Raw genomic sequence first — 21,421 nt, forward strand, 5'->3', positions numbered from 1 at the left:
GTAATTCACTTTTTTACAGCTACTGAGTATTAAAAAAAATTTTTGGAACCTCAGGGAACATCGTTTTCTGTTCATTTGAATAAATCTTTTCACCAAATGTGTAAATTAGCAATCTAGACATGCTGAATAACTAAAAGGAAAAAAAAAAAACAGAACACAAAGGAAGATGAATTTATATCTGAAATAGAATTTTTATCTGCATCTCAGACTTTGAGCTGCATCAAAAAACACAATAGTGATGGCAAAAAAATGATTATTGGAGACTAAAAGCTGTCAGCAGCCGCATTATGTAGGATAAACTGTGCAAACTTTCAGTTAAGCCAAACTTATGAAGCCTGACTTGGAGCCTCTTCCATTTCTGCCAACAGACAGCTTCCACCCTTATGTGAGCTAGGGTTTAATCCCGGGATCCGGGATTCCCGGGAAATGCGATCAGAACCATTTCCCGTTTCCCGGGAAACGTTAGACGGGAAACCGGGAAAAAAGTCGCGCGCGTCGATTTGACTTTCAGAAAGAAAAGAAAGCTTCAGAATGTTAAATTTAAGGAAATATTGAGAGAAGTGTTCGTTTAATGCGAAAAGCATTACTCTTCATTTCAGGCACGTTCAGCCTCCGTTTAAGGCTTCAGCCTTCATCTCAAGCGTTTTAATAGAGGTATTACACAGTTGTGCTTTTTTCCTCTTTAATTTCTTGAAATCGTAGGCAATGTGTTTACCCTAAGGTATTTTGTATTATATAATTTTATATTATTATATATTGTTATATTGCATTATATAGCCTATAAAATATGCCTGCCCTGAACAATAAAGAAATATCTGTTTAACTTCGAGTGTTTCTTTTCCTCGTTTGCAGCCGCTTACTAACAATCATGAATTAGGATACGGGACTAATGTGTGAAGAAATTATCATGAAATAGATTGCTTTAACATATTTCGCTTTTAAAATGGAGTTGAGTAAAATGTATATGTTTTAGGCTATAAGGATTGGCCAGTTTTTCAAAAGACGATTCACAGCGAACCTACTTTAACCCTCAGACACGGTGTTATAAATTTGCTGTTGCCAGAATGGCAATGACCAAGTCGTAGTGCATTACTCAAGGCCCTGTGTTATGCCATATTATAGTGTAGTACGGTAGTTAACTTTTCAATGACTATTACAGCGTTCCACTGGTGGAGATATAGCGCAACAGATGTCGCCACGACAGCGTGGCTGAGCCTTTATCAATGCTGTGGAGATGAACCGTATTGTTTTGCACCAGCAGTTGTAAAATATCTTGGTATAATTCCATGTACAATGGAGGAATATTCGAATTATATTTGTTAAGGGAGTGTTGAGGAACGATACAACACCGCATAGCTCGAGCACTCGAATGTCGAGATGTAGGTTTTATTGCGTTAATCAAGCCGACGTTACCACCTACTGGGCATAACAGGACATAGCTGGAAAGCTACCTCTACAATATCACAATAGGTTAAGGCCGACACAGGCTACAGAAGGCCTAATTAAAATAAATAAATAAATAAACTTTTTCCCGGGATTCCCGGGAAATGGCTCGTCATTTCCCGGGATTTGATTCATGTCATTTTCGGGAAAAATATTAAACCCTAATGTGAGCTAACCCCACTGCAATCACAATCTACTGTTTTAACTGTTGTACATCAGAGCATCACTTGGCTATGCTAAACAGACAGAAACTGCCTGTACTGACCGGGTTTTGAAAACCTCCAGACAAAGTGTAATTTTTCTTGCAACCTTACACTGCTGAACGATAACATCCACTGTTGTTAAAAGAATATTAAAGCAGTTTGGTTTTCTACTTCAAAAAGCTCAATATTAAAGAACTGAATTAGGATAAAGACTGACACAATTACAGCAGACTGCATACTCACTTCCACTTAGGGCTCGACTAAGCTGCTCCATCTTCTCTTTGGCCGTTTTTAACAGACGCTGCTCCAGCTATTGGGAGGGAAAAAAAGAAAAGTCTTAAGTTTTGTCATTGAGTAAAACTATCTTGAGGTGTGTGCTCAACCACATGGAGAATACCATATGAGACAAAATAAATCAGCAAAGGTAGGAATGACAGATTTACTTGTGATGAACAGAAAGCAAATATACCATATTTCCATCATTTTACAGTTTACTGCATTGGAGAGTATTCAAACAATGAGGTCGTGTACCAGTTTTACACTAGAAGACAAATTCTCCCTGGCTGCATTCACTGCATTGGTTGGAAAGACATCATCACTGGAAGACAGAGTCTGCCCTGTTTACCTGATAGCTGTGCTCGTGGTTCTTGAAGCGTGTGTAGTAGTGCATAAAGCGGTCGAGTTCCTGAAAGCTCTTGTGTTTTTTCTCTGCCTGCAAAATCATGAGGAGACACAAGTCACAATCAAATTTTTGAGCATGTGGTTCCTTCTTAAAGAGAAAAACTAAATACTCTAGCTGTAAGAAGCTAAAGTAAATAGCCCACCAGTATCTGTGACTAGGAGAAGTCCTAGCAAAGACTTTAGTCTCTACTGATGCTTCTGATAACAGTCTGTACTTGTACGTGCCCATACTACAGCTTTGCTTGGTCTGTGATGACATAATATATTATGCATAATTAATTAATTTTAGATTAATTAATTAATTAATTTTAGATTAATTAATTAATTAATTGTTGGATATAACAAGAAATCAAACTCATATGACCCTCTAAAGTATTACAGGTGCATAAATGGTACAAATGGGTCATTTTCACAATTGGTAATTGGTTGATAGGCAACATGATGATATCAAAAGAGGTGATATAAATAACCTTCAGGAGCCTAAAGCTTCACTCACACAGGCTTAGAGACCCATTGGCAAACCTTTGGGAACCTCCTGCCTCTAGTGGAGAATGTGTATTCTCTGAGCACTTGTCAAGCGGTTGCTGGCTGTCACTGGGGTGAAATCACTGTTTACGTCTTTGCAATGAGAGTCACCCAGTGACAGCAAGCTAACTCCTGCAACGACTCGCCAACCAGTCAGGGAACAAACATTTTTCCCCCAGTGACAAGTAGTTACCAGGGGGTTAGTGACTTGCCTCTAGACCCCTTAGTTCCAGTGAAAGGAACTCTTACAGCTTCAGCATACCAAAACATTTTGGACAATTTCATGCTCCCAACTTTGTGAAAACAGTTTGGGGATGGCCCCTTTCTGTTTCAACATGACAGCGCACCAGTGCACAAAGCAAGGACCACAAAGACATGGATGAGTGAGTTTGGTGTGGAAGAACTCTACTGGCCTGCACAGAGTCCTGACCTCAACCCAATAGAACACCTTTGGGATGAATTAGAGCAGAGACTGTGAGCCAGGACTTCTTGTCCAACATCAGTGTCTGACATTAAATTCCCATAAACACTCCTAAACCTTGTGGAAAGCCTTCCCAGAAGAGCTGAAGCTGTTATAGCTGCAAAGGGTGGGCTGACATCGTATTAAACGCTATGGATTAAGAACAGGATGTCACTCAAGTTCGTATGTGTGTGAAGGCAAATGAGTAAATACTTTTGGCAGTATAGTGTAGGTATTGAAGAGCACTACTGCACATGAGTAAATAGTTATACAACATCTTCTCTGGCTCCAGCGGGCACAAAACCAGATAAACTGCTACAAGTAATGCCACTTAGGTCAATGTCAAATAGAGTTTGAGAATACAGAGCTTACCACAACTCGGTAGCCAATTACTCATTTTAGATTTAGGTGGGCAGCCTGAAGGCTACATTACCTGCTACTAGGAAAAGTGAACTTGCATTCTGGATAATGTATGCATGTCTTGAAACAGAGGAAGAATGAGTGGAATTAAAACAGACAAGAGTTTATAATGCATCAAACTTTTTTGCTTCGAGTCTGATAATGGTGTAAGAATATGATGATAAGTTGCTGGAGGAGTCTTTTGACATTTAGGACTAAAATATAATATGAAACAACCCAAGCTCTGCTCCTTTAGGATTTTCACTCTACATTATCATAACAGAGGGCTTCCTAGTAACAACTGCCATCACTCAGCCCTGATCCCTGTTGTTACATTATACCGCAGTTAAGTCATATTTTACAAAGTGTTCCGTTAACTAGGCTGAGAGCATTTAAAATATGAAAACACAGAGAATGTAATAATAAAGTGTTAGCTTCTAGCGTGTATGCATGTACCTCTTCGGTCATCTCCTTTGACTGCTCCTCCACCTGCTGGATGACCTCATAGCGAGTGCAGCGATAGTAGCCCCCTGTAGATGAGCTATGCTTTTTCCACTCCTCCAGACAGATCCAGCAGAAATCATACTTGCACTACAGGATAAGAATACAGCTCTGGTCAGCTGTCACATCATAAAAATGGAAAGCCAATTACTAATGCTAGTCCTGCTATACTGAGGTAATTTACATTTAATGACAAACTGAAAATCAGTCCACATTTTTTAATAACTGCTGTCATGTTGGTACATGAAATGACATCAAAAATCATACCTTTCATAACCTTTCCACCTTGCCTGAATATTCCCATCCAAAGCAAATAGACTGACAAAACATCAGTGCTCAACTGATGTGGTGTAACTTATTATCATGTACAAATCTGCCCTGAGAGATTTTTTTTTTAAACAAGATTTATCAAAAACACATCCCTGAATTATAACTAAGTGTAAAGGATTTTAGACTTCTAAAACTCAAAAAATTGATTCATTTACCTGTGTCCACTTTAGCTCCTTCCCATCTATTTCTTTTTCTACATAGTTTACAAGAGGCAGCTGTTTGAACAGAGTTGTGCATCCTTGTAACCTGCTGCCACTAGAAGGCACTCAGACTACATTTGAGAGCAGGAAGTCCTGATGGGAACAGAACAACAGAACACAGCAAAACACTACAGCCTCTCCCATCTGTAGCCTATTTGGGTGCAAGTGATTTCTCCATGTTACAAGCACTTCTGTGGATTACAAGTTAGATGGAGCATCACAAAACCTTAAGGCAGAGGCCTCAGTTGTTCTGGAAACTCTTTGCTTATATGACACAGCAGAAAAATCAATACAAAAAAAATCAAGCAGAGTGAGGGGACATGAATGGGTGGATGGAGAGATACAAAAAGACATGTGAAAGAGTCTTGAGATAAAAAAAAAAAGTGTGATGCCACACCAGAGGGAAGAAAATGGCAGTGAAAAGACAAAGGTTCCTTAGCAACACTGAGTCCCGTGTTTCCAGGCAACAGGGGTAAAGCCATTTCTTACCAGGCAATAACAGGTCAAGAGGCTGGGCCCTCTGTGGCCTCTCAGCTTGTGATAGTCACTCTATTCCTCCAAAACTAATGTCCATCTCTAGTCAGCCTATTTAACCAGTGCAGTGACAGGGCTGTCAGAGAGACAAAAAGATGTTGGCTGTATGACTGCACTGTCTGCCCTACAGCAACAGTAGTAGGAACAGAGACAAAGTCAAGTAACAGGACTATGTCTGATTATTGGTCTCACTCTCTCCCTTGGCTATCCTTCCATCCATCTTCTGCCACTTATCCAGGTCCAGGTCACAGGGCAGCAGACTATAAGCAGATATGCCGAGACCTCCCTCTTCCGAGATACCTCCAGCAGTTCTAGTGGGATACCACGACATTCCCAAGCCAGCTGAGCCAAGACCCCAATCTCTCGACCATATCCTGGTTCTATCCCGGGGCTTCTTCCCTCGCAAGAGATGTCCAGGAGCCTTCCTAATCAGATACCCACCTTGAGTGGCTTCATTTCAATGTTGAGGACTAGGAACAGCTTTACTCATCTAATGGTTAGAGACCAAGCTCTTCCAGCTATCTTTAACCCCTGAAGGCGTCTTTCGTGGCACATGCACTTCAAAAAGTGCCGCTGTTCGCAGACTTCCAGCAACAAATACTGTAATGCCCCTATATGGCTGCGAAGTGCAATTTCTGGGCTTTCAGGAACCATTTGAATTTTTCCAATAGGACAAACGGTGGCGGAGTTACGTAAAAAGCCAACTGATCAAAGGAACTTCGCGCAGCCGACTCGGAGGTGATACGCTACGTCTTAACCAGCTGTTCGTGGCTTGTAAGGGCAGGAAACCCCAGATGTCCTTCAAAGGAAGCTCATTTCCATCACATGGATCATAATATAGTTCTCTCTCTCTCTCACTTCCTGAAGCTCACTCCTGTATTATTCACACTGGTGGACTAATATAGAAGCTGCTTGCTAACATGTAAACATGACAGCATGTATATATACTGTACATACACATAAATATTACATACTATGCTATGCATACTAAATGTCCTAAAAAGTGTTAACTGATAACAGAATAGTATAGAATAGTGCCTTCTAATAGTCTGATCTGACTGAAAATTAGAATTATCTGCTAGACAGATCATGTAATACCATTGTGTATAAATATGACAACTTGGCTTGAGCTTGGTGTAAGAAACAGAAAGGCTTGTGGAAAATCAGGAGTAAAAAAGTAAAAAAGGCTCATTCTAGTGTTTAAAGAGCTATCTGTACAAGTGAAAATGAGATTTTGACATTTATACACATAGTGTGTGCAAATAAACTTTATCTCCCACCTGACAGTTTATTTTCACTGAGAACAGTACTTAGCATAAAAGCCCTCGGTTATTGCACTGAATGAGAAAATAGTATGTGAATTTTGTAAATGCTTCTTGGTAAGAAATGAAACAATACACCAGTGGACAACTGGTGCCTACATGACATAATCAACTGATCAACAAAAATAATAGCAAAATGGAACCACTTTATTACTCTGCCCCAGATATATCTACAGAAAAAGGTGACCATCCCAAAGGTTCCCAATACTACTGAAATTGGTATCTAGCAAATAGGTAATTACACATAATGGATCCCAATCATTTCTGTGAGATGTCAAAATCTGCATTTTGCCCTTTTAAGGAACAATAAAAGTGAGGGATTTTTTTCCCCTATAGCTGTGTACAGATTCCCATGTTACTTGCAGGATGCCGAACTTCTAGAGGTTGGAAAAAGATGATTCTTAAGTCAATTTAAAATATAAACAGAAGCATACTGCATTCACTACACACACACAGCTCATTAAAATGGTTCATTAGGTTAGAAAACAACCAATTCATAGTTCTGTCACAAAAACCAGATAATCTGGTCACCCAATTACTGCACAGGTAAGAAAAATATGTGAAACCTCACTGCCTACCTTGGCGCACTGCATGTGATTGCAGCCCTCGTTTTTCTGTATTGGAGACTTACAGTTGGCGCAGGGTTTGGAGTTGGTGAGCAACCATAAGCAGTTGGCTGCATCCTCATAAGCTTCGCTCACACCAGCCACTTCAACAGGAGGAAGGGGAGGTAAACAGAACAAATAAAGGCATAATGAGACAGAATGAGAATGGCTATTGCAAGAGCATCAAAACAGACCACTGTGCTGAGTGGGAAATTGTCCTGCCTGACTAATGTTTATTGCTAATATATTTTGCTAACATCTCCCAAGATGCTCATGTGCCCACCTCCACACACACAAAGAGAATAATTGGCTATTATCAAAGCACTTTTGATGTGCTGCTGAAATGCCAAGATAAAACAGAATCTGGGGAAAATCGAAAGGAAATATACTTCTGAAACAAAATAATTGCTTTTATCTGCCGACTGTCACATCAACCGAGTGGCACTCAGGAGCAGCTGGGGCATCTAAAATCATCTATTCGATTGCCCAGAGTCCAATTACTGTTTCTAAACACCGTAAACTTTCAGGGAGGGGGCTGTTTGTCTTAATTAATAATTTATCATCAACGTGGTAGATTTTAATTGGCCTAGTGCTAAACGGTTTCTAATTACTGTGGTTCAGTTCCAGACAATTTAGCTCCAAATCAGTCACTTTTATGCACCCCCAAAAATCTGGGAAAATAAAGACACTGACTCATAAACTTAAATTCTTTGTTATAACCTGTAACCTCCCGGTAACTTAACAGAGTTCTATTGGCACAAGCACCAGGTAGGTAATAGATAAAAATGTAAGTGTATGTGTGACAGCTATAATAATTACAAAAAGCTATTTCACAGTATATCTCGATAGAGAACCACATAAGAAGTCTGACAGAATTCTGACTACAAATCCACCACAAACTCACATTCCTCAGGCTTCATCTCACTGACTTTCTGTAGCCACATCTTCCATGTCTCACAGTCACAGGGCTCATGTGCTTCACCTCGACACTCCCTGCAATATATACAGATAGACAAAGAATAAGGGGGAAAAACTCTCAGTTGCAAAAGCAAGTCTGTGAATCCTTTGGAATTATCACGAGTCTGACTTAATAACTCAGAAAATGGGATATGAGCTTCATTTAAGTTCTAACTGGATAAACACAATCAGACTAAACTAATAAGTCACAAACAGTTGTATTTTTTATTTCTTTATTCAAAACATCACAGAACCATGATTTGTTTTGGGGAGCAATGGCCATCATTGTGGTTTTCGTGCATTAACACACATGTTATCCAGCAGATAACAACAAGGATTCTGGCAAGATTTTGTTGTTGGCGTTTCCTTGTTAACCTTTGGTTCAGTTTCACCGCTGTCAGGATTGGACCTTATCCTCTTGGTTTGACTTTTGCAGGACACCCTCTCCTAGGGAGAGTAGCAACAGTCCTGAATTGACTTTTTTTGTACACTATTTGCCTTATTTTGGATTTGTGAACACCCAGCTCTTTAGAAATGTATTCACAGTCTTTGTAGCTTTTCTTTATAAGCGACCATTCACACATAAAATCTTTCATCAGTAATTGTAACCTGCACCTCCAAAACATGTACATGCTGTTATTTCATCCCTTTATTCCAACTAGTCCACCCCACTATCTTTTTCTTGCAAATGTACATAAAATTACCAAAAATGAACAACAAGTATGGTTCATGAGTTTTACATCATTTTTAAAGGACTACCATCAACTAACCATGACTGCCTTTCACCTGAATACCTGTACTAATTTCATTTCCATTACCACATACTCTCAACTAAACTCTTAAGTGAACCTGCTAGCCATTTTGAGAAGGCACATGACATCAGGTGTGTTGAGGTATCTATGTTTATGTTTAGAAAAACAAAAATAGATAAACACATGTTTGCGATGCTACTGTGAAATCTATCCTATACAGACTGCCTATCTAACTTTTAATCAACTGGAACAAAAGATCCAAAATATCTGCCAAACAACATTTTTTCTATTACCTCAATCATTACTGCTTCTTTGGGACAACTGGAGTTTTGAAAAGCAAAAACAAATCATACACATACAGAAATGTACATTTTTGTGTATGATGCAGCACTGAATACTGACCAGCAGAAGAGGTGGCCCTTGCCACAATCTACAGCAGGGGCCCGAAGCAGAGGAAAGCTTAGGGGATCCGAGGTGGAGGTTCCAGGGCCCTGGGTGCTCAGGCGTACTGCTCTTTCACACCCCGCCTCTGGACACCAGCGGATTGCTGGATTGTTTTCTACAAACGCCTTCAACAGAAGTAGTCAAGGTGATTGAAATCAGCCCGAAGTTTAAAGATTGCTTTATTGAGCTGTATTTAATGAAGCTGACACTAATATATGCTAGTTAGAAACTTTAATTTTAAAAAATAGTCATTTTAAAATCTGTTGTGATTTGAGACCATCTAAAAGCTGCCCTATATGTGAGGAATACTTTCTTGACCACAAAATAAATAAAAACAGCCTGTATAACTCAAAAAAAGGGTTTTTGTTCCTTTTTCAAATAAAAAGCCTGGTAATTTGTTTAAAAAAAACAACAAAAAAAAAAAACAAATCAGGTTATACTTCTGTTAAACTTCTGTATACTTTGTGCCTTCTCCTCTGTTTTCTGTTTCCTGTTTTATGCAGGAGTCCCTGGCACAAAAGCATCATACCTGGGCTTGTGGCTGCTAGCCTCACTACATCCTCTGTCCCAGGGAAAGGTTATTATTTCTCTCTAGAGTATTGTGAGTTGACCTTATTTTGTTAAGTGCCTGGAAATTACTTATTTTATAAAATGCCAATATATAATTATAACTGTGAACTGAATAAAAGAGACATACCTTACAATAAAATATGTTGAAATGAAATGAATGATATTTGTGGTTGGTTGTAATACTGGGCAATTTGTGAATTGAAAAAAATGTCCTTGTTTCAAGTAAAGACCATTTCATTTCATTTTTCATTTCGAGTAAAAGTATTATCTTTAAAAAAAAATGCAATGCCACAGTCATCTTTTTAATCACTGACTATATTGTTTGAACACGCTACACATGAGGCTCAAGGCTCCATTCATTTCAATTCATTTCTGTTTTTCATCACTACCTTGATGTCAAACTGGAGGTAGCGCTTGTCCATCTCTCTGGAGACCACACTCTCTATGACTTCCACTGGTACTAGCTGGTAGCAGTCAAAGGCTGGGCAGAAAATGTTGTGGGCTTCTCCTTCTTGGATTTTTAAATTTAGAAACCTTAGAAAGCATTCATATAAACACAGACAGCAATGAGGTATGCAAAGAACAAAAACACTGAAGAAAATCTGTGTATGCATATTACAGACACCCCAAGCAAATCTGCAGAATCCTCAGGCCATACCAAAATATGACTTACCCTTCCCAACATGCTCTACAGAAGTCATGACCACAGGGCATGTCAACAGGTTCCTCAAAGACAGAGACGGAAGACATGCAGATGCCACACTGTGAGATATAAACATAAAGTAGAATATTAATCAAACATAATAATGCATTCTGTCTAAATTGTAAAGCCAGCTTTAATCAGTAAAAAACAAAACAAGAAAAGAAAAAAACTGGTACAATTTCAAAAGGCTCCTGTGTTATATTCCTGCTTTGTTCTGTTCGTTTACATAACCACACCAACGTTCACAGCCTTTGAAAAAGTCACTGAGTTTTTGCTTGAAACGCCACTTTGAGAATGTGCTGATGCAGGTATATTCTCACGATATTGTGAGTACTGGTAGGCTGATTGAAACGTGAGATGACGTCCCAGAGGTGGGAGGTTAAGCCCTTATTGAGCTGATATGTTAGTGTGTGTGCAATTACTCACAATAGTGTCCCCAAGTTTATGAGAAGCCATTGTGCCAAGGTTATGACCTCTCCTAAGCATTTGGCTCATTCATTTTGCTATTATCAGATTTATTTTTCAGATACCCACAGAAAGTTGAGCCACAAACAAACGAGGACAAAACACACAGTCAAATACGCAGGCCTTGTTACAGTGAAAGACTGACCCCCACAAAAGGCATAAAGAAGGCAGTGTACTTCAACAGCGTACAACAATGCAAGTATTGATCTGTGAAAGAGCTGAATGTGATAATCAACTCTAACCTTTAAATGGGCCTTTGAGTACACTCGGTCGATTGGCACAAGGCAGTTCAATTATGTCTTTTCAGACGCTCAGCTTAAGATACCCTCAGACGTTTGTCTGACATGTTCATATCTTTGATGTTTCAATCCTGAGGTTGTTTTTTAAGGGTTTTAAGTAAACCCTTGATGGATAACAGTTAAAGCTGACAGCCTTGATTTATAGATTAATAAAGTGTGTCAGCTTTAGCTATTATATATCAACAGACATCGCCAATGGATAAGTTCATTCATCCATAGCAGTCTTTAAGCTTTTCAGAAACTGTCAAAAAAGAAAAAACACTCTGATTCTCCCTACAGGTGCCATAATTTTACAAGTTTAAAAGTCATTACTGTATATAGAATTTGAAATGAATTTAACAACCAAGAAAATGCTGTTTTCTTACAAGGAAGCCTTAGTGTATCACAAAGCAATACAAAGTCTGGAGTAAGCATTTCTAACACTGCTCTGTTGTCTCAATTCCCAATTTTGCAAACAAAGCATAAAGTCTAAACACTTATCCTTAGGCCAAGTGCCAAAGGTCATAACCAACCTCGCCTTTCTATTCTGCTGTCCTCACACACCCTGATATTTAGAAAGCATCATCAGTCTCTGAAATGAGTTGGTAATAAACTGTAATAAACAGTAATAAAATAAAGACTATTGGCCTAGTAAACTTGATTTTGGTGCAGGACATATTACTTTTTGCTCACAAAGAAGACAATTTCCAAACATGTTTTATAATTACTGGGAAATCCCAGACTAGATCAGGATAACAGGCAGGCAATTAGACAGGAAGTTTGTAATCCCTCTCACAGCAAGGGGGTCAATAAGGTTCCTCTCCCTCACCGCAGGCTCTGTAAACACAGTGGCAGAAAACACACTTCCCATGAAGCTTGCAGTGCACACTTTAATGTTGTAGGAGGTGTAGCTGTTGAAAGCTGACAAAATAATTATCTACAGTGACTCACCTATCATTGCCCCCTATCTCCCTTACCACCTCACCCAAAAAGCCGGGGGGTGGAGGTTAATAGCACCCAAATTTATGCACCCCCTATTTCATTTCAGTGCGGTGTGTGCGTCTCTAGTAACTACAGTTGATGGTAACTCATTTGCCTTCTGTAAGTGCATCAAAAACTTTCCAATCATTCTTAGTTTGTTTAAAACCAAAGATGGGCATCGACCTGCAGTAAGAAAATGAAAACAATAAGACAATAAGTAACGCGTGTATGCAGCTGTGCCTAAACGTACCACAGCCAGTTTAAAGCTGTAATAAAATATACAAATTCATGCAACAGTCAATCATGTTTCATACAGAAGGAGATCACAACATGAAGGATGTTGTATCTTATGTTACATCAACACATTTGAGATAATCCAGCCACCCATAATAATGTAATATTCCATTTTATTCAGGACTTGCATACATAATGACTGACAAAACGCTGGTCATCACAAGAGAAAAATTAATTTCTGTTTTGTGCTTTTGCTTATTTTGTTTACGTTAGCAAGAGAGACCACTGGTGTTAATACTAATGGCTTAAGAGTGAATAATTATGCAGGGCACCTGTGACAGTAAAATTTTAAAGACTTCAGCTGCAACACTTCAGGAAATCTTGGCCGCTATAGGACTTTTATTCAAATATACATTGGTATACAAATTTTATGAGTACTCTGCCAGTTGATCTATGTACCTCCATCACTTCAAGCTATCCCCTGCTGCTGCTGTAGCAGCTGCTTGGTCAGAAAACCATGTAGCGGCTATCTGTGGTCTTAATTCATTTAATGGTTCTTCATCAATAAGTACAGTTAAACGGCGACTAAAACTACGTTCTCACTTACTGAGCTTCATCTATCAATCTAGAGCTGTCACAATCTTTTAAACAAACAAACAAAAAAAGAAAACTTGAAAATATTACCGGGGTTCGAAGCTTGGCTGAGGGTCTGTTTCAAGTGGATTTCAACCCTAATTTAGTGGTTTATTTAGCTACATCATGTCCACATTATCAATTCATTTGTCCAGCTTTATTAATTAGGGGTGTAACAGTAAGCAAAATTTAGTGTGTGATATTTTGCTTTGATAAAGTTTATTAGAATTTATTATAACGATTAGAATGTGTAGTTTACATTAAAGCACGGTACAAGAATTGTAGAAATTTCAGAGTGTCAGCCCAGTTTTACAGGCTACTCTGAATGGTGTATCTGATGGACAAAACAAGTGCAATGCAAGTCTGGATAACAGGTTGTGCTAAACAGTTGGCATTCCATACCTAATTTATCGGTATGAATACAAATATAGTTAGACCTCTTTCTTGGTTAGAGGGTTCGTCTCTTACCAGAGAAGAATCATCATCGGCAGGCATGAGGCTGATCTGGTCTGGGGAGGTGATGGAGGAGCGGGTGGTCCTTGGTGTCCGGGGAGAAGGCAAGGTATCCCACGTATTGTAACCACTTGGGGGTGGGTTGGGCATTTGCACACCTGAGCGCTGGCAGCACTCCTCTGCATTGGCCATCCAGGCCTCTAAGAGCTTCTCTCTGTCCCAATCTGGTGCACAAACACAGTCATTATAGAGGAATATATTAAAAGAGAAATATCTTGCTTCAAAATGTCTTTGAAGCAAATTATTTTAGTATAAAAAGCTAGATACAGGATGAAACTGTCCTTGCGGCATGATTTTTTGGTCCTAATAAACAGACTGCTGACTGGGGGTGCAGATGTTGGTATACAGAGAAAGCGTAAAGGGGAAATAATGCAGGCTTCAGAGGAATTCGTACTAATGGACAGGGAGTCAGACAAGTTTTCCTAACTTACTTTGCTGCCTGCTGTCGAATATGAAGTTTGTGATGATCCCGCATTTAATTTAAACAAAATTGTAGCAAGGATCTGCAGTTAATTTTCTGCTTCCATCTGTCTCATAAAAGTTTTTTCTGAGTTTATTTACATAACTGAAACATCAGACAGCAGCAGAATCAATGAGCTTCTTAAAAGCTGTGTGCATTTATGCATGTGATGCAACAGCGATAACTTAATTACTTACAATAAATTATTCCTGAACCTGACACAGGATCGCTCAAGATCTAAGAGCAAATTACACTGTGTATTTCATTTCAGAAAGGTGAGCTGTCCCACGGGCTCACAGTTTATAAGCTACAATTTGGAAATCCATTATATGTTGCTTGATGTAATGTCTAATTTCGAGCACGGTACATATTTCACAACTACTGTAGCTCATTCCTTCAGTGTTGAGGGGATGGTTGAATGGAGGAAAGTTGATATAAAAGTGACAAAATGACAGCATTAGCAGGAAAGAATTGCTGCCTCATGCAGGAATCCGGTGGACCATGACCTGGTCAGAGTAACCAGTGAAAGCACAGGTGACAATGAGGCAGATGAGATTGCTTACTGTAGTGTAATGGGGATTCTGGTAAGGCACTTAGTAAACGGTCTTCCTTTGGGGAGTTCGTAAGTGATATTACCCAGTGTTTAAGGACAACAACTATAGAGTTCAGGTTTTTCCACTCCATATACAGCATCTGCATGTATGCTGGTGGCAGTGGAATGTGAATATAGACAATTAAAAAACTGAGGTGAACTCACAGTGGAAAGATTTCAGATCTGGAGAACAGTGATGTTTAATCATTGTACCGGCTGTTGTTAGTGTGAAAACAGATTCTACAACCTTTCCTCTTGCCAAAAAAATTCAATGTGGCGATCTGCTCTGAAGAGCTCAAAGCCTGCCAGCTACAGCACAGAGTCCGGCATCAATCCACAGAACCCACTTTCCACGAAGCACAAAATGGAAGATAAAGAAAGTCTCTTTTTTTTTTCCCCACTAGCAGCTATGAACACAGAGTTGTCAAGGGAAAAATAAGAAATGCACAATGCAGTAAAATGCCAGTGCTTATCAAAAAAAAGAAAAGAAAAGAAAAAAAAAAAGAGGTAGTTTAAAAAAAATTAAGTAGGACATAAAAAAAGACTTTCCAGTTGATGTTGAGCAGACCTAGTTACACAGCAGTAAAACAGCAGCTTTGATCTAGAGAGCTGATTAAAAAAACATTTTGTGAGCAATTTGTAATAACATTTTACAACAGTTTATGATCAGGCCTAAAATAGACATGTATCCCATTTTATATATGTGAGAATTTTCAACAGAAATCACACTCCAGTAGCCTCTAGCATTGAAGTCTTTTAAACTGCCAACAACAAAGACCTGCTGCCATCTGGTTTTCTGTTTCAGAATAGCTCTTCAATCTCACATCAGGACACCAACAGGTTTGAGAGGCTCTCAGTATAAATATTGGATGACTTGTGGACTGCGCCTGAGTCCAAATAGTCGCCCCTCCTAAAATAAGGAACATGACCAGGTCAACTGTGCAATTAGGCCATTATCAGCCTCAAGACAAGTTTCGCCACCAATCAAAAGCCTAACACTCTAAATGGCCTCCTTTAGATAATGAATGTCGCAACAACCTCCATCCCAATCTAGCGCCATTCAATTAAAACTAATCAATGTGTATGGCCCTATCTTGACACCTCTGGCCACTGACCAGAGTCTGAAAGTGAAGTCTTCACATTTAGTCTTAAATATCAAAAATGAGCTGGGAAATTGTCAGGAGCAAAGAAAGATGGACGAGCAACAAGAAAAAGATAAGAGAACTCTGAATATGGGCTAATTTGGAAACATAGAAGTTAATAAATTGTGGAAATTTAGTTTTCTCACAAGCAATAAATGACATGCAAGTGCAGTAAACCCTTCTCCAGGACATTACCAGAAATGTTTCAGAATTCCCATGATAAAACTGAATAAATATAGCACCATTCAGGGGTCAATCTCTTGCCTCTAAGCTCCAAAAGTGTGTCTCATATGTAGCACACAGCTCGACAGACAGCCACTAAACCCATTTAATTAGAAAAGGAGGTGGTGAAGTCATATACAAACATTTTTGCCAAGTTATCTGAAGTAACAGTTTAAAAAGCCTCAAATCAAACCACATTTTAAACAGTGAAAGTTTTTCAAACACTATCTTCTATCTAGCTGTAAAGGAAGCAGGTTTCACAACTGGTGGGTTAAAACTACAAGTCAAATAAAAAACAGACACATTTATTCAGTACTTGGCCAAGCTTAAGTTATAAGAGTGAAGTGCATCCATCCATTTTCTTGGGGGGGTAGCCTGTCACAGGGCTAACACAGAGAGACAGACAACCATTCACATCTATGGATAATTCAGAATCACCAATTAACCTAACCCCACTAACTGCATGTTTTTGGACTGTGGGAGGAAACCAGAGTACCCGGTGAGCACCCTCGCAGACACAGGGACAACATGCAAACTCCACACAGAAAGGCCCCGGCCAGATGGTAGATTTGAACCCAGCACCTTCTTGCTATGAGGCAGCAGCGCTAACCACCGTGCTGCCACATATGCGAGTGAAGAGTGAAGTAATTCAGAAAAATTCAGGAGGACATATTCTCTACAACACACCACTGTTTCAACTAGAAAAGCCAAGGACTTTGCATAAAAATCCATAGTCCATGTTGTGTGTGACTTCATCCTATTTACAGTAAATCAGGCAAGAGTAACTCAGCAGTGGTTTTTCTCAAACTGTTTGTTGGAAAGTACACAATGACTAAAGTTACATTTAGAGCATGTATGACTGTCTCCAGTGATAAAACAAGTCAAATTCTTTAAGCATATTGCATATTTATATTAGTAAGATAACCACACCTTTATACATTTTTTCCAGCATCACATCCGTAACATTAGAATCAGGGTTTCAGATCAGGTGCCAATATATAGAACCTCCTTAGGGAGTGACCAGTAGAACCTTTTCTTATTTAAAGCTTTTTTGGTCTGGTGTTACAACCTATTAAATCATGTAGTGTCATCGTGCTAAGGTCTAAGGTCTTCAGGAAAAGCCTGAGGATGTTTAAGAAATTTAAAAAAAAATTTGTGAAGTTATTCTCAAGATCAATCATTCGACTGTATAAAACAACCAGACAGTTTGTACCAGACTGCTCACACCAGCAAATTAAGCTCAAACAGAACAACATAAAAAGAACTCTCCAAATACCCCAAAATTTCATCAAAGGATCTTCAACCATTTCTCACTATTAGTGTCAAAGTGCATTCATTTACAATCAGATGCAGCACAGATCGGAACTGCAATAATGCAGATGTGCCACAAAAAAAAGCCTTTGTCATCCATAAAGAACATTAGCCCAAAGCTACAGTGTGATAAGACCAGCACTTTTGTGCTCCGGATATATCAATAAAAATAGTTTGGTAACAGTAGACATATTTAAGTAACCAAAGACAGCTTTCCAGAAAAAGAACCTGATAATAACGGTAAAGCATGAAGTTGGAAATATTAGGGTGGGGTTTTAAGTAAACCAGTATCTGAGACTGGTGAACAATTACGCAAAACATCATGGCCAAGAGCTTACTTACCTTGTCCACTAAAGAATATTATATCAATTTATATATCTTTTTGGTTGAATAAATGATTGAAAAATATTTTTGTGGTGTTAAATTAAATCTAAGCACTGCATCAAATCTTTCCCTGCCAAAATAATATATGTAAAGATAAATTAAAATTAAAATTGATATTGATCTTGATTAAAATTTGTTTAACTACTCTGTTCTAGCTACTATGTTTAGCTAATAAGCTATCAGGACATTACTAGTCCAAACAATTAACAGGACAAGCAGTACTGTGTTTTTTTAACAGTACCGTGGGCACGTAGCAGTGCTTCTGCAGTGAAAAGAGGAGCTTGCAGCATGTCAGCTGTCTCCACTATCAGCATGTCCTTCAGCTTCCGTAGATCCTGTGGCCGCAGACCCTCGTACAACTACAGAAAAGGGTTGACAAGAACATAAGGAAGGAAAGGTAAGGACAAAAGGTAAGGAGGGGAAAAAAAACACCACCAACAGGACAGGTTGTCAGGGGAAAGTAAAGAAAGAGACGAGGGCACAACAAAGGGCAGGATTGGGGGAAGAGGGTGAGGGGAGAAATCGGGGTGGGAAAAGAAAGATGGTGCAAAAAAGGAGAAGAGAAAATAAGCACTACAAAAACATGAAATATAAATGACTGCTGACACATGACTTAGCCGGACCCAGTGAACTAACAAACTGATGACGATGATCATATGCTTTAAGCTGGACTGTTTTGTGTGTGCAATTTGTGCAAGTCTGTTTGTGTCCCAAGTGAAGAATGTGACTTAAAATGTAAACACTGAAATATAGTCAACCAGCGCATTGTTCCAAAAAGCAAGTTACCATCATGAGTCGTTTCTGATCCTTACTTATGTAGCTTAAGGGTTGTCAGGACAAAGCAAACGTTATAATACAGCAACTGTGTGGGAGTTGCCAGGCTAGGGTATCCAGGGTAGCTCACTCAAGAGTTTCACCTAATTCAGCAACAACAATCAAATGACTGCTTTGTTGGATTTTTTTTTAAACACCATGCTGTGGACTAAAGTTTGGTTCTAATAATGTTGTAAACCACGCCGGCTGAGGGTGACAAACTGAAAGCTATAGACTCTCTGCCTGTTGGTGTGTTATACTGTACCTCTCTTCGATCTAGGGCTGCATATTCTGCCTCGATACCCTCTGCCTCAGGGGCAAGAGAGAAGACCATCTGCGACTCCAGGCGCAGGGCCAACTCCTTGTGGTGCTGCTTCTCTGCACAGTCACAAGGAGTCTCGCGGTTTTCATTCTCCGCAAACAAGTCCGCCTCTCTCTGCACCAGCATCTGAGCAGGAGAAAACAAGAGGAATATTTGGCATTGAACAATGGAACACATGCTGCATTCAAGAACAGACACCAAACCTCACTGACTATATATGTAGCTGCAAACCACCTTCAAATACTAACACACTGGAGTACCACTAACTCTGTAACAGTAGTCAGAGGAAAGCCTCCACAATTATGGCAAAAATGGTAATCACAATTATTCTGATACAGACTACTACAATGATTTCAGTTTCATAAAGGCACTTGGTGCTTCTAGCAAAAGCAAAAATAGCAACAACTTACCTACTTCAAGAAAACTGAAAAATGGTTCACTTAATCATGAATATCCACTTTATTTTGCTCTCTATTTTTTCAGTTTTGATGATTAAGTGCCAGTTAAAGGAGCTCAGGTAAGATTGAGCGCCGCACAAGAAAAACATACACGTCAACACAGTGCATGTTTATAAATGTGTCATTTCAGAGTGGTAGCTTCTCTTGGTAACTTTCTGTGCTTGTTTCTAGTTTTTAAACCATTTGTAAGTGTCATTTCTTGACACCTCTGTCAAACATACCTGTCTGCATTGAAGCCTTGACATTATGTTGTGCACATAGTGCAAATAGCATGGTGTTATAAACTGTATGGCTTCTGGGGGGAAATTAAAATAAATAAAATAAAAAATAAAATTTACATAATGAGAACTCATCTAAAGAAATTACAGTGTACAGAAATGTGATCATCTGAAATTAGTAGCAGCTGTAGTTTACTCCATCTGATTCTGTTCATACTGTACAGAAATTCTTTCACAACTAGTGGCTGTTTGCCTCTCTTGAAGCACAATTTGAGAGCAGCATTCATAATGTTGTTCGATTATATGCAGTGACAATGAAGTCAGACTTAGTCGATTTGACTATTCTATCCAGTAGATAATTAAAGATGTACCGTGTTGCACAGCGTCATCCAAAAACTCACCAGGGTTGTGCGATTGAGAGCATGCAAATAGTTCCTTACCCAGGGTCACGACTGGCTCTAACATAAGGCCACACTCAAGGATCTATTGTACAAATATTCATTACACAAAAGAACAGACACTGAATAATGTGTGTGAACATCAGAGTTACTCTGGCCTCTTATTATCTGTCCACTCATATACTCTATGTCCTTGTCTTAATAAAAGTGGTCAGTTTACATCTATGGAGCCTTTGATCTTAATGTAAAAAGGTCACAATTAGGAAAATGTACAGTAGCCCAAAAAATGTGCAGAATTGTTTCCAATCTCACCTCAACACAAGTCTTCATGCCTGAGGCAGCAGCATAGTGTAGGCAGGTGTTTTTCTTGTTGTCAGTGGCATTGATATCAGCCCTCTCATACTCTCCGTGATCCAGCTTAGCTCCAGTCCATGCCAACACGAGTTGTAGACATTCTGCCCGTCGCTGTTCATCTTCATGTGGTCTCGAGATCCGTGGATGCAAAGCCCCCTCTGAAGTCAGGATCTGAGGCCCCATGCAGAGAAGGTGCAGAGATGTCTCATTGTGCACATTACGCTTGTTAGGATTGCCATCTTTGCTTAGGAGGAAAGACCTAAAAAGAATAATGACATGACAAGACAGTTGATCTCAGTGTTTTGGCTTTTGTGGGGATAGTGGCAACAGACAGCAAATTCTTACTTCAGTGATGGTTAAGAAAGTAAATGTGCATTTGAGGGGGGGACCTCCCAAAAAAGTACACGAAAGCCTGATTATGCACAATGCATGTAGCTTTTAGTGTAAGCAGCACACTGCGCCTGTATAAAACTGCACATTGCAACTTTTTTCTATTCTATTTTCTAAATTACTCATAAGTTTTACATTTTTACTGTTTTTGTGAAAACTAGAAACTATAATAAGAATATATAATATATGCTTATTAATATAATAAGAATATAGTAAGAATTATATCCGTGCAAGAAGTTACATGACTTTAACTGTTGTCATTTTAAGGAGTTTTTTTTTTTTTTTTCCTTTTTAAGAACCAGGCTGGAGTTTTGATAAAAACAAGTGCAGTCGGGGCTGTTAGCTTGTAAGATAGGAAGCTCTTGGAACGTCATTCAATTCCAGCTCAGCATGTTGCATTCCTGAGAGCTGCTAACAGATGGCTATGTGGAGAGACAGATGGGACAGAGACATATAGAGAAAAAACATGGAAAAAAAAACTTAATCTTACAATACAGCAAAAGTGAATAGATGGAATAAGCTGCCACTGAGCAATAAAAAAAAAAAAAAAAGTCAGGTGCTTAAGGAACACTTGACATGAAACTAAAGAACCACCTAAGAGCCCCTCATTCATCAGCCCCTGTA

General features: G+C 39.1%; 1 protein-coding gene across 3 annotated transcripts in view; it reads right to left on the reverse strand.

Annotated features, from left to right (window-relative positions):
* ankib1b (ankyrin repeat and IBR domain containing 1b) overlaps positions 1 to 21,421 on the reverse strand; it is a 35,099-nt gene that overhangs the window by 11,153 nt on the left and 2,525 nt on the right. For all 3 annotated transcript variants that reach the window (XM_030749353.1, XM_030749354.1, XM_030749355.1), the window contains exons 3-14: positions 20,366 to 20,666; positions 18,923 to 19,105; positions 18,086 to 18,203; positions 13,689 to 13,897; positions 10,600 to 10,688; positions 10,316 to 10,460; positions 9,315 to 9,481; positions 8,108 to 8,196; positions 7,177 to 7,307; positions 4,168 to 4,302; positions 2,272 to 2,358; positions 1,890 to 1,956 (exon numbers count right to left, since the gene is read on the reverse strand). In XM_030749353.1, the coding sequence (XP_030605213.1) occupies positions 1,890 to 1,956; positions 2,272 to 2,358; positions 4,168 to 4,302; positions 7,177 to 7,307; positions 8,108 to 8,196; positions 9,315 to 9,481; positions 10,316 to 10,460; positions 10,600 to 10,688; positions 13,689 to 13,897; positions 18,086 to 18,203; positions 18,923 to 19,105; positions 20,366 to 20,666 (1,721 nt within the window). The remainder of the gene's footprint in view (positions 1 to 1,889; positions 1,957 to 2,271; positions 2,359 to 4,167; positions 4,303 to 7,176; positions 7,308 to 8,107; positions 8,197 to 9,314; positions 9,482 to 10,315; positions 10,461 to 10,599; positions 10,689 to 13,688; positions 13,898 to 18,085; positions 18,204 to 18,922; positions 19,106 to 20,365; positions 20,667 to 21,421) is intronic.

The sequence above is a fragment of the Archocentrus centrarchus genome, chromosome 16 (genome assembly GCF_007364275.1).
Source record: "Archocentrus centrarchus isolate MPI-CPG fArcCen1 chromosome 16, fArcCen1, whole genome shotgun sequence".
NCBI lineage: Eukaryota > Metazoa > Chordata > Actinopteri > Cichliformes > Cichlidae > Archocentrus > Archocentrus centrarchus.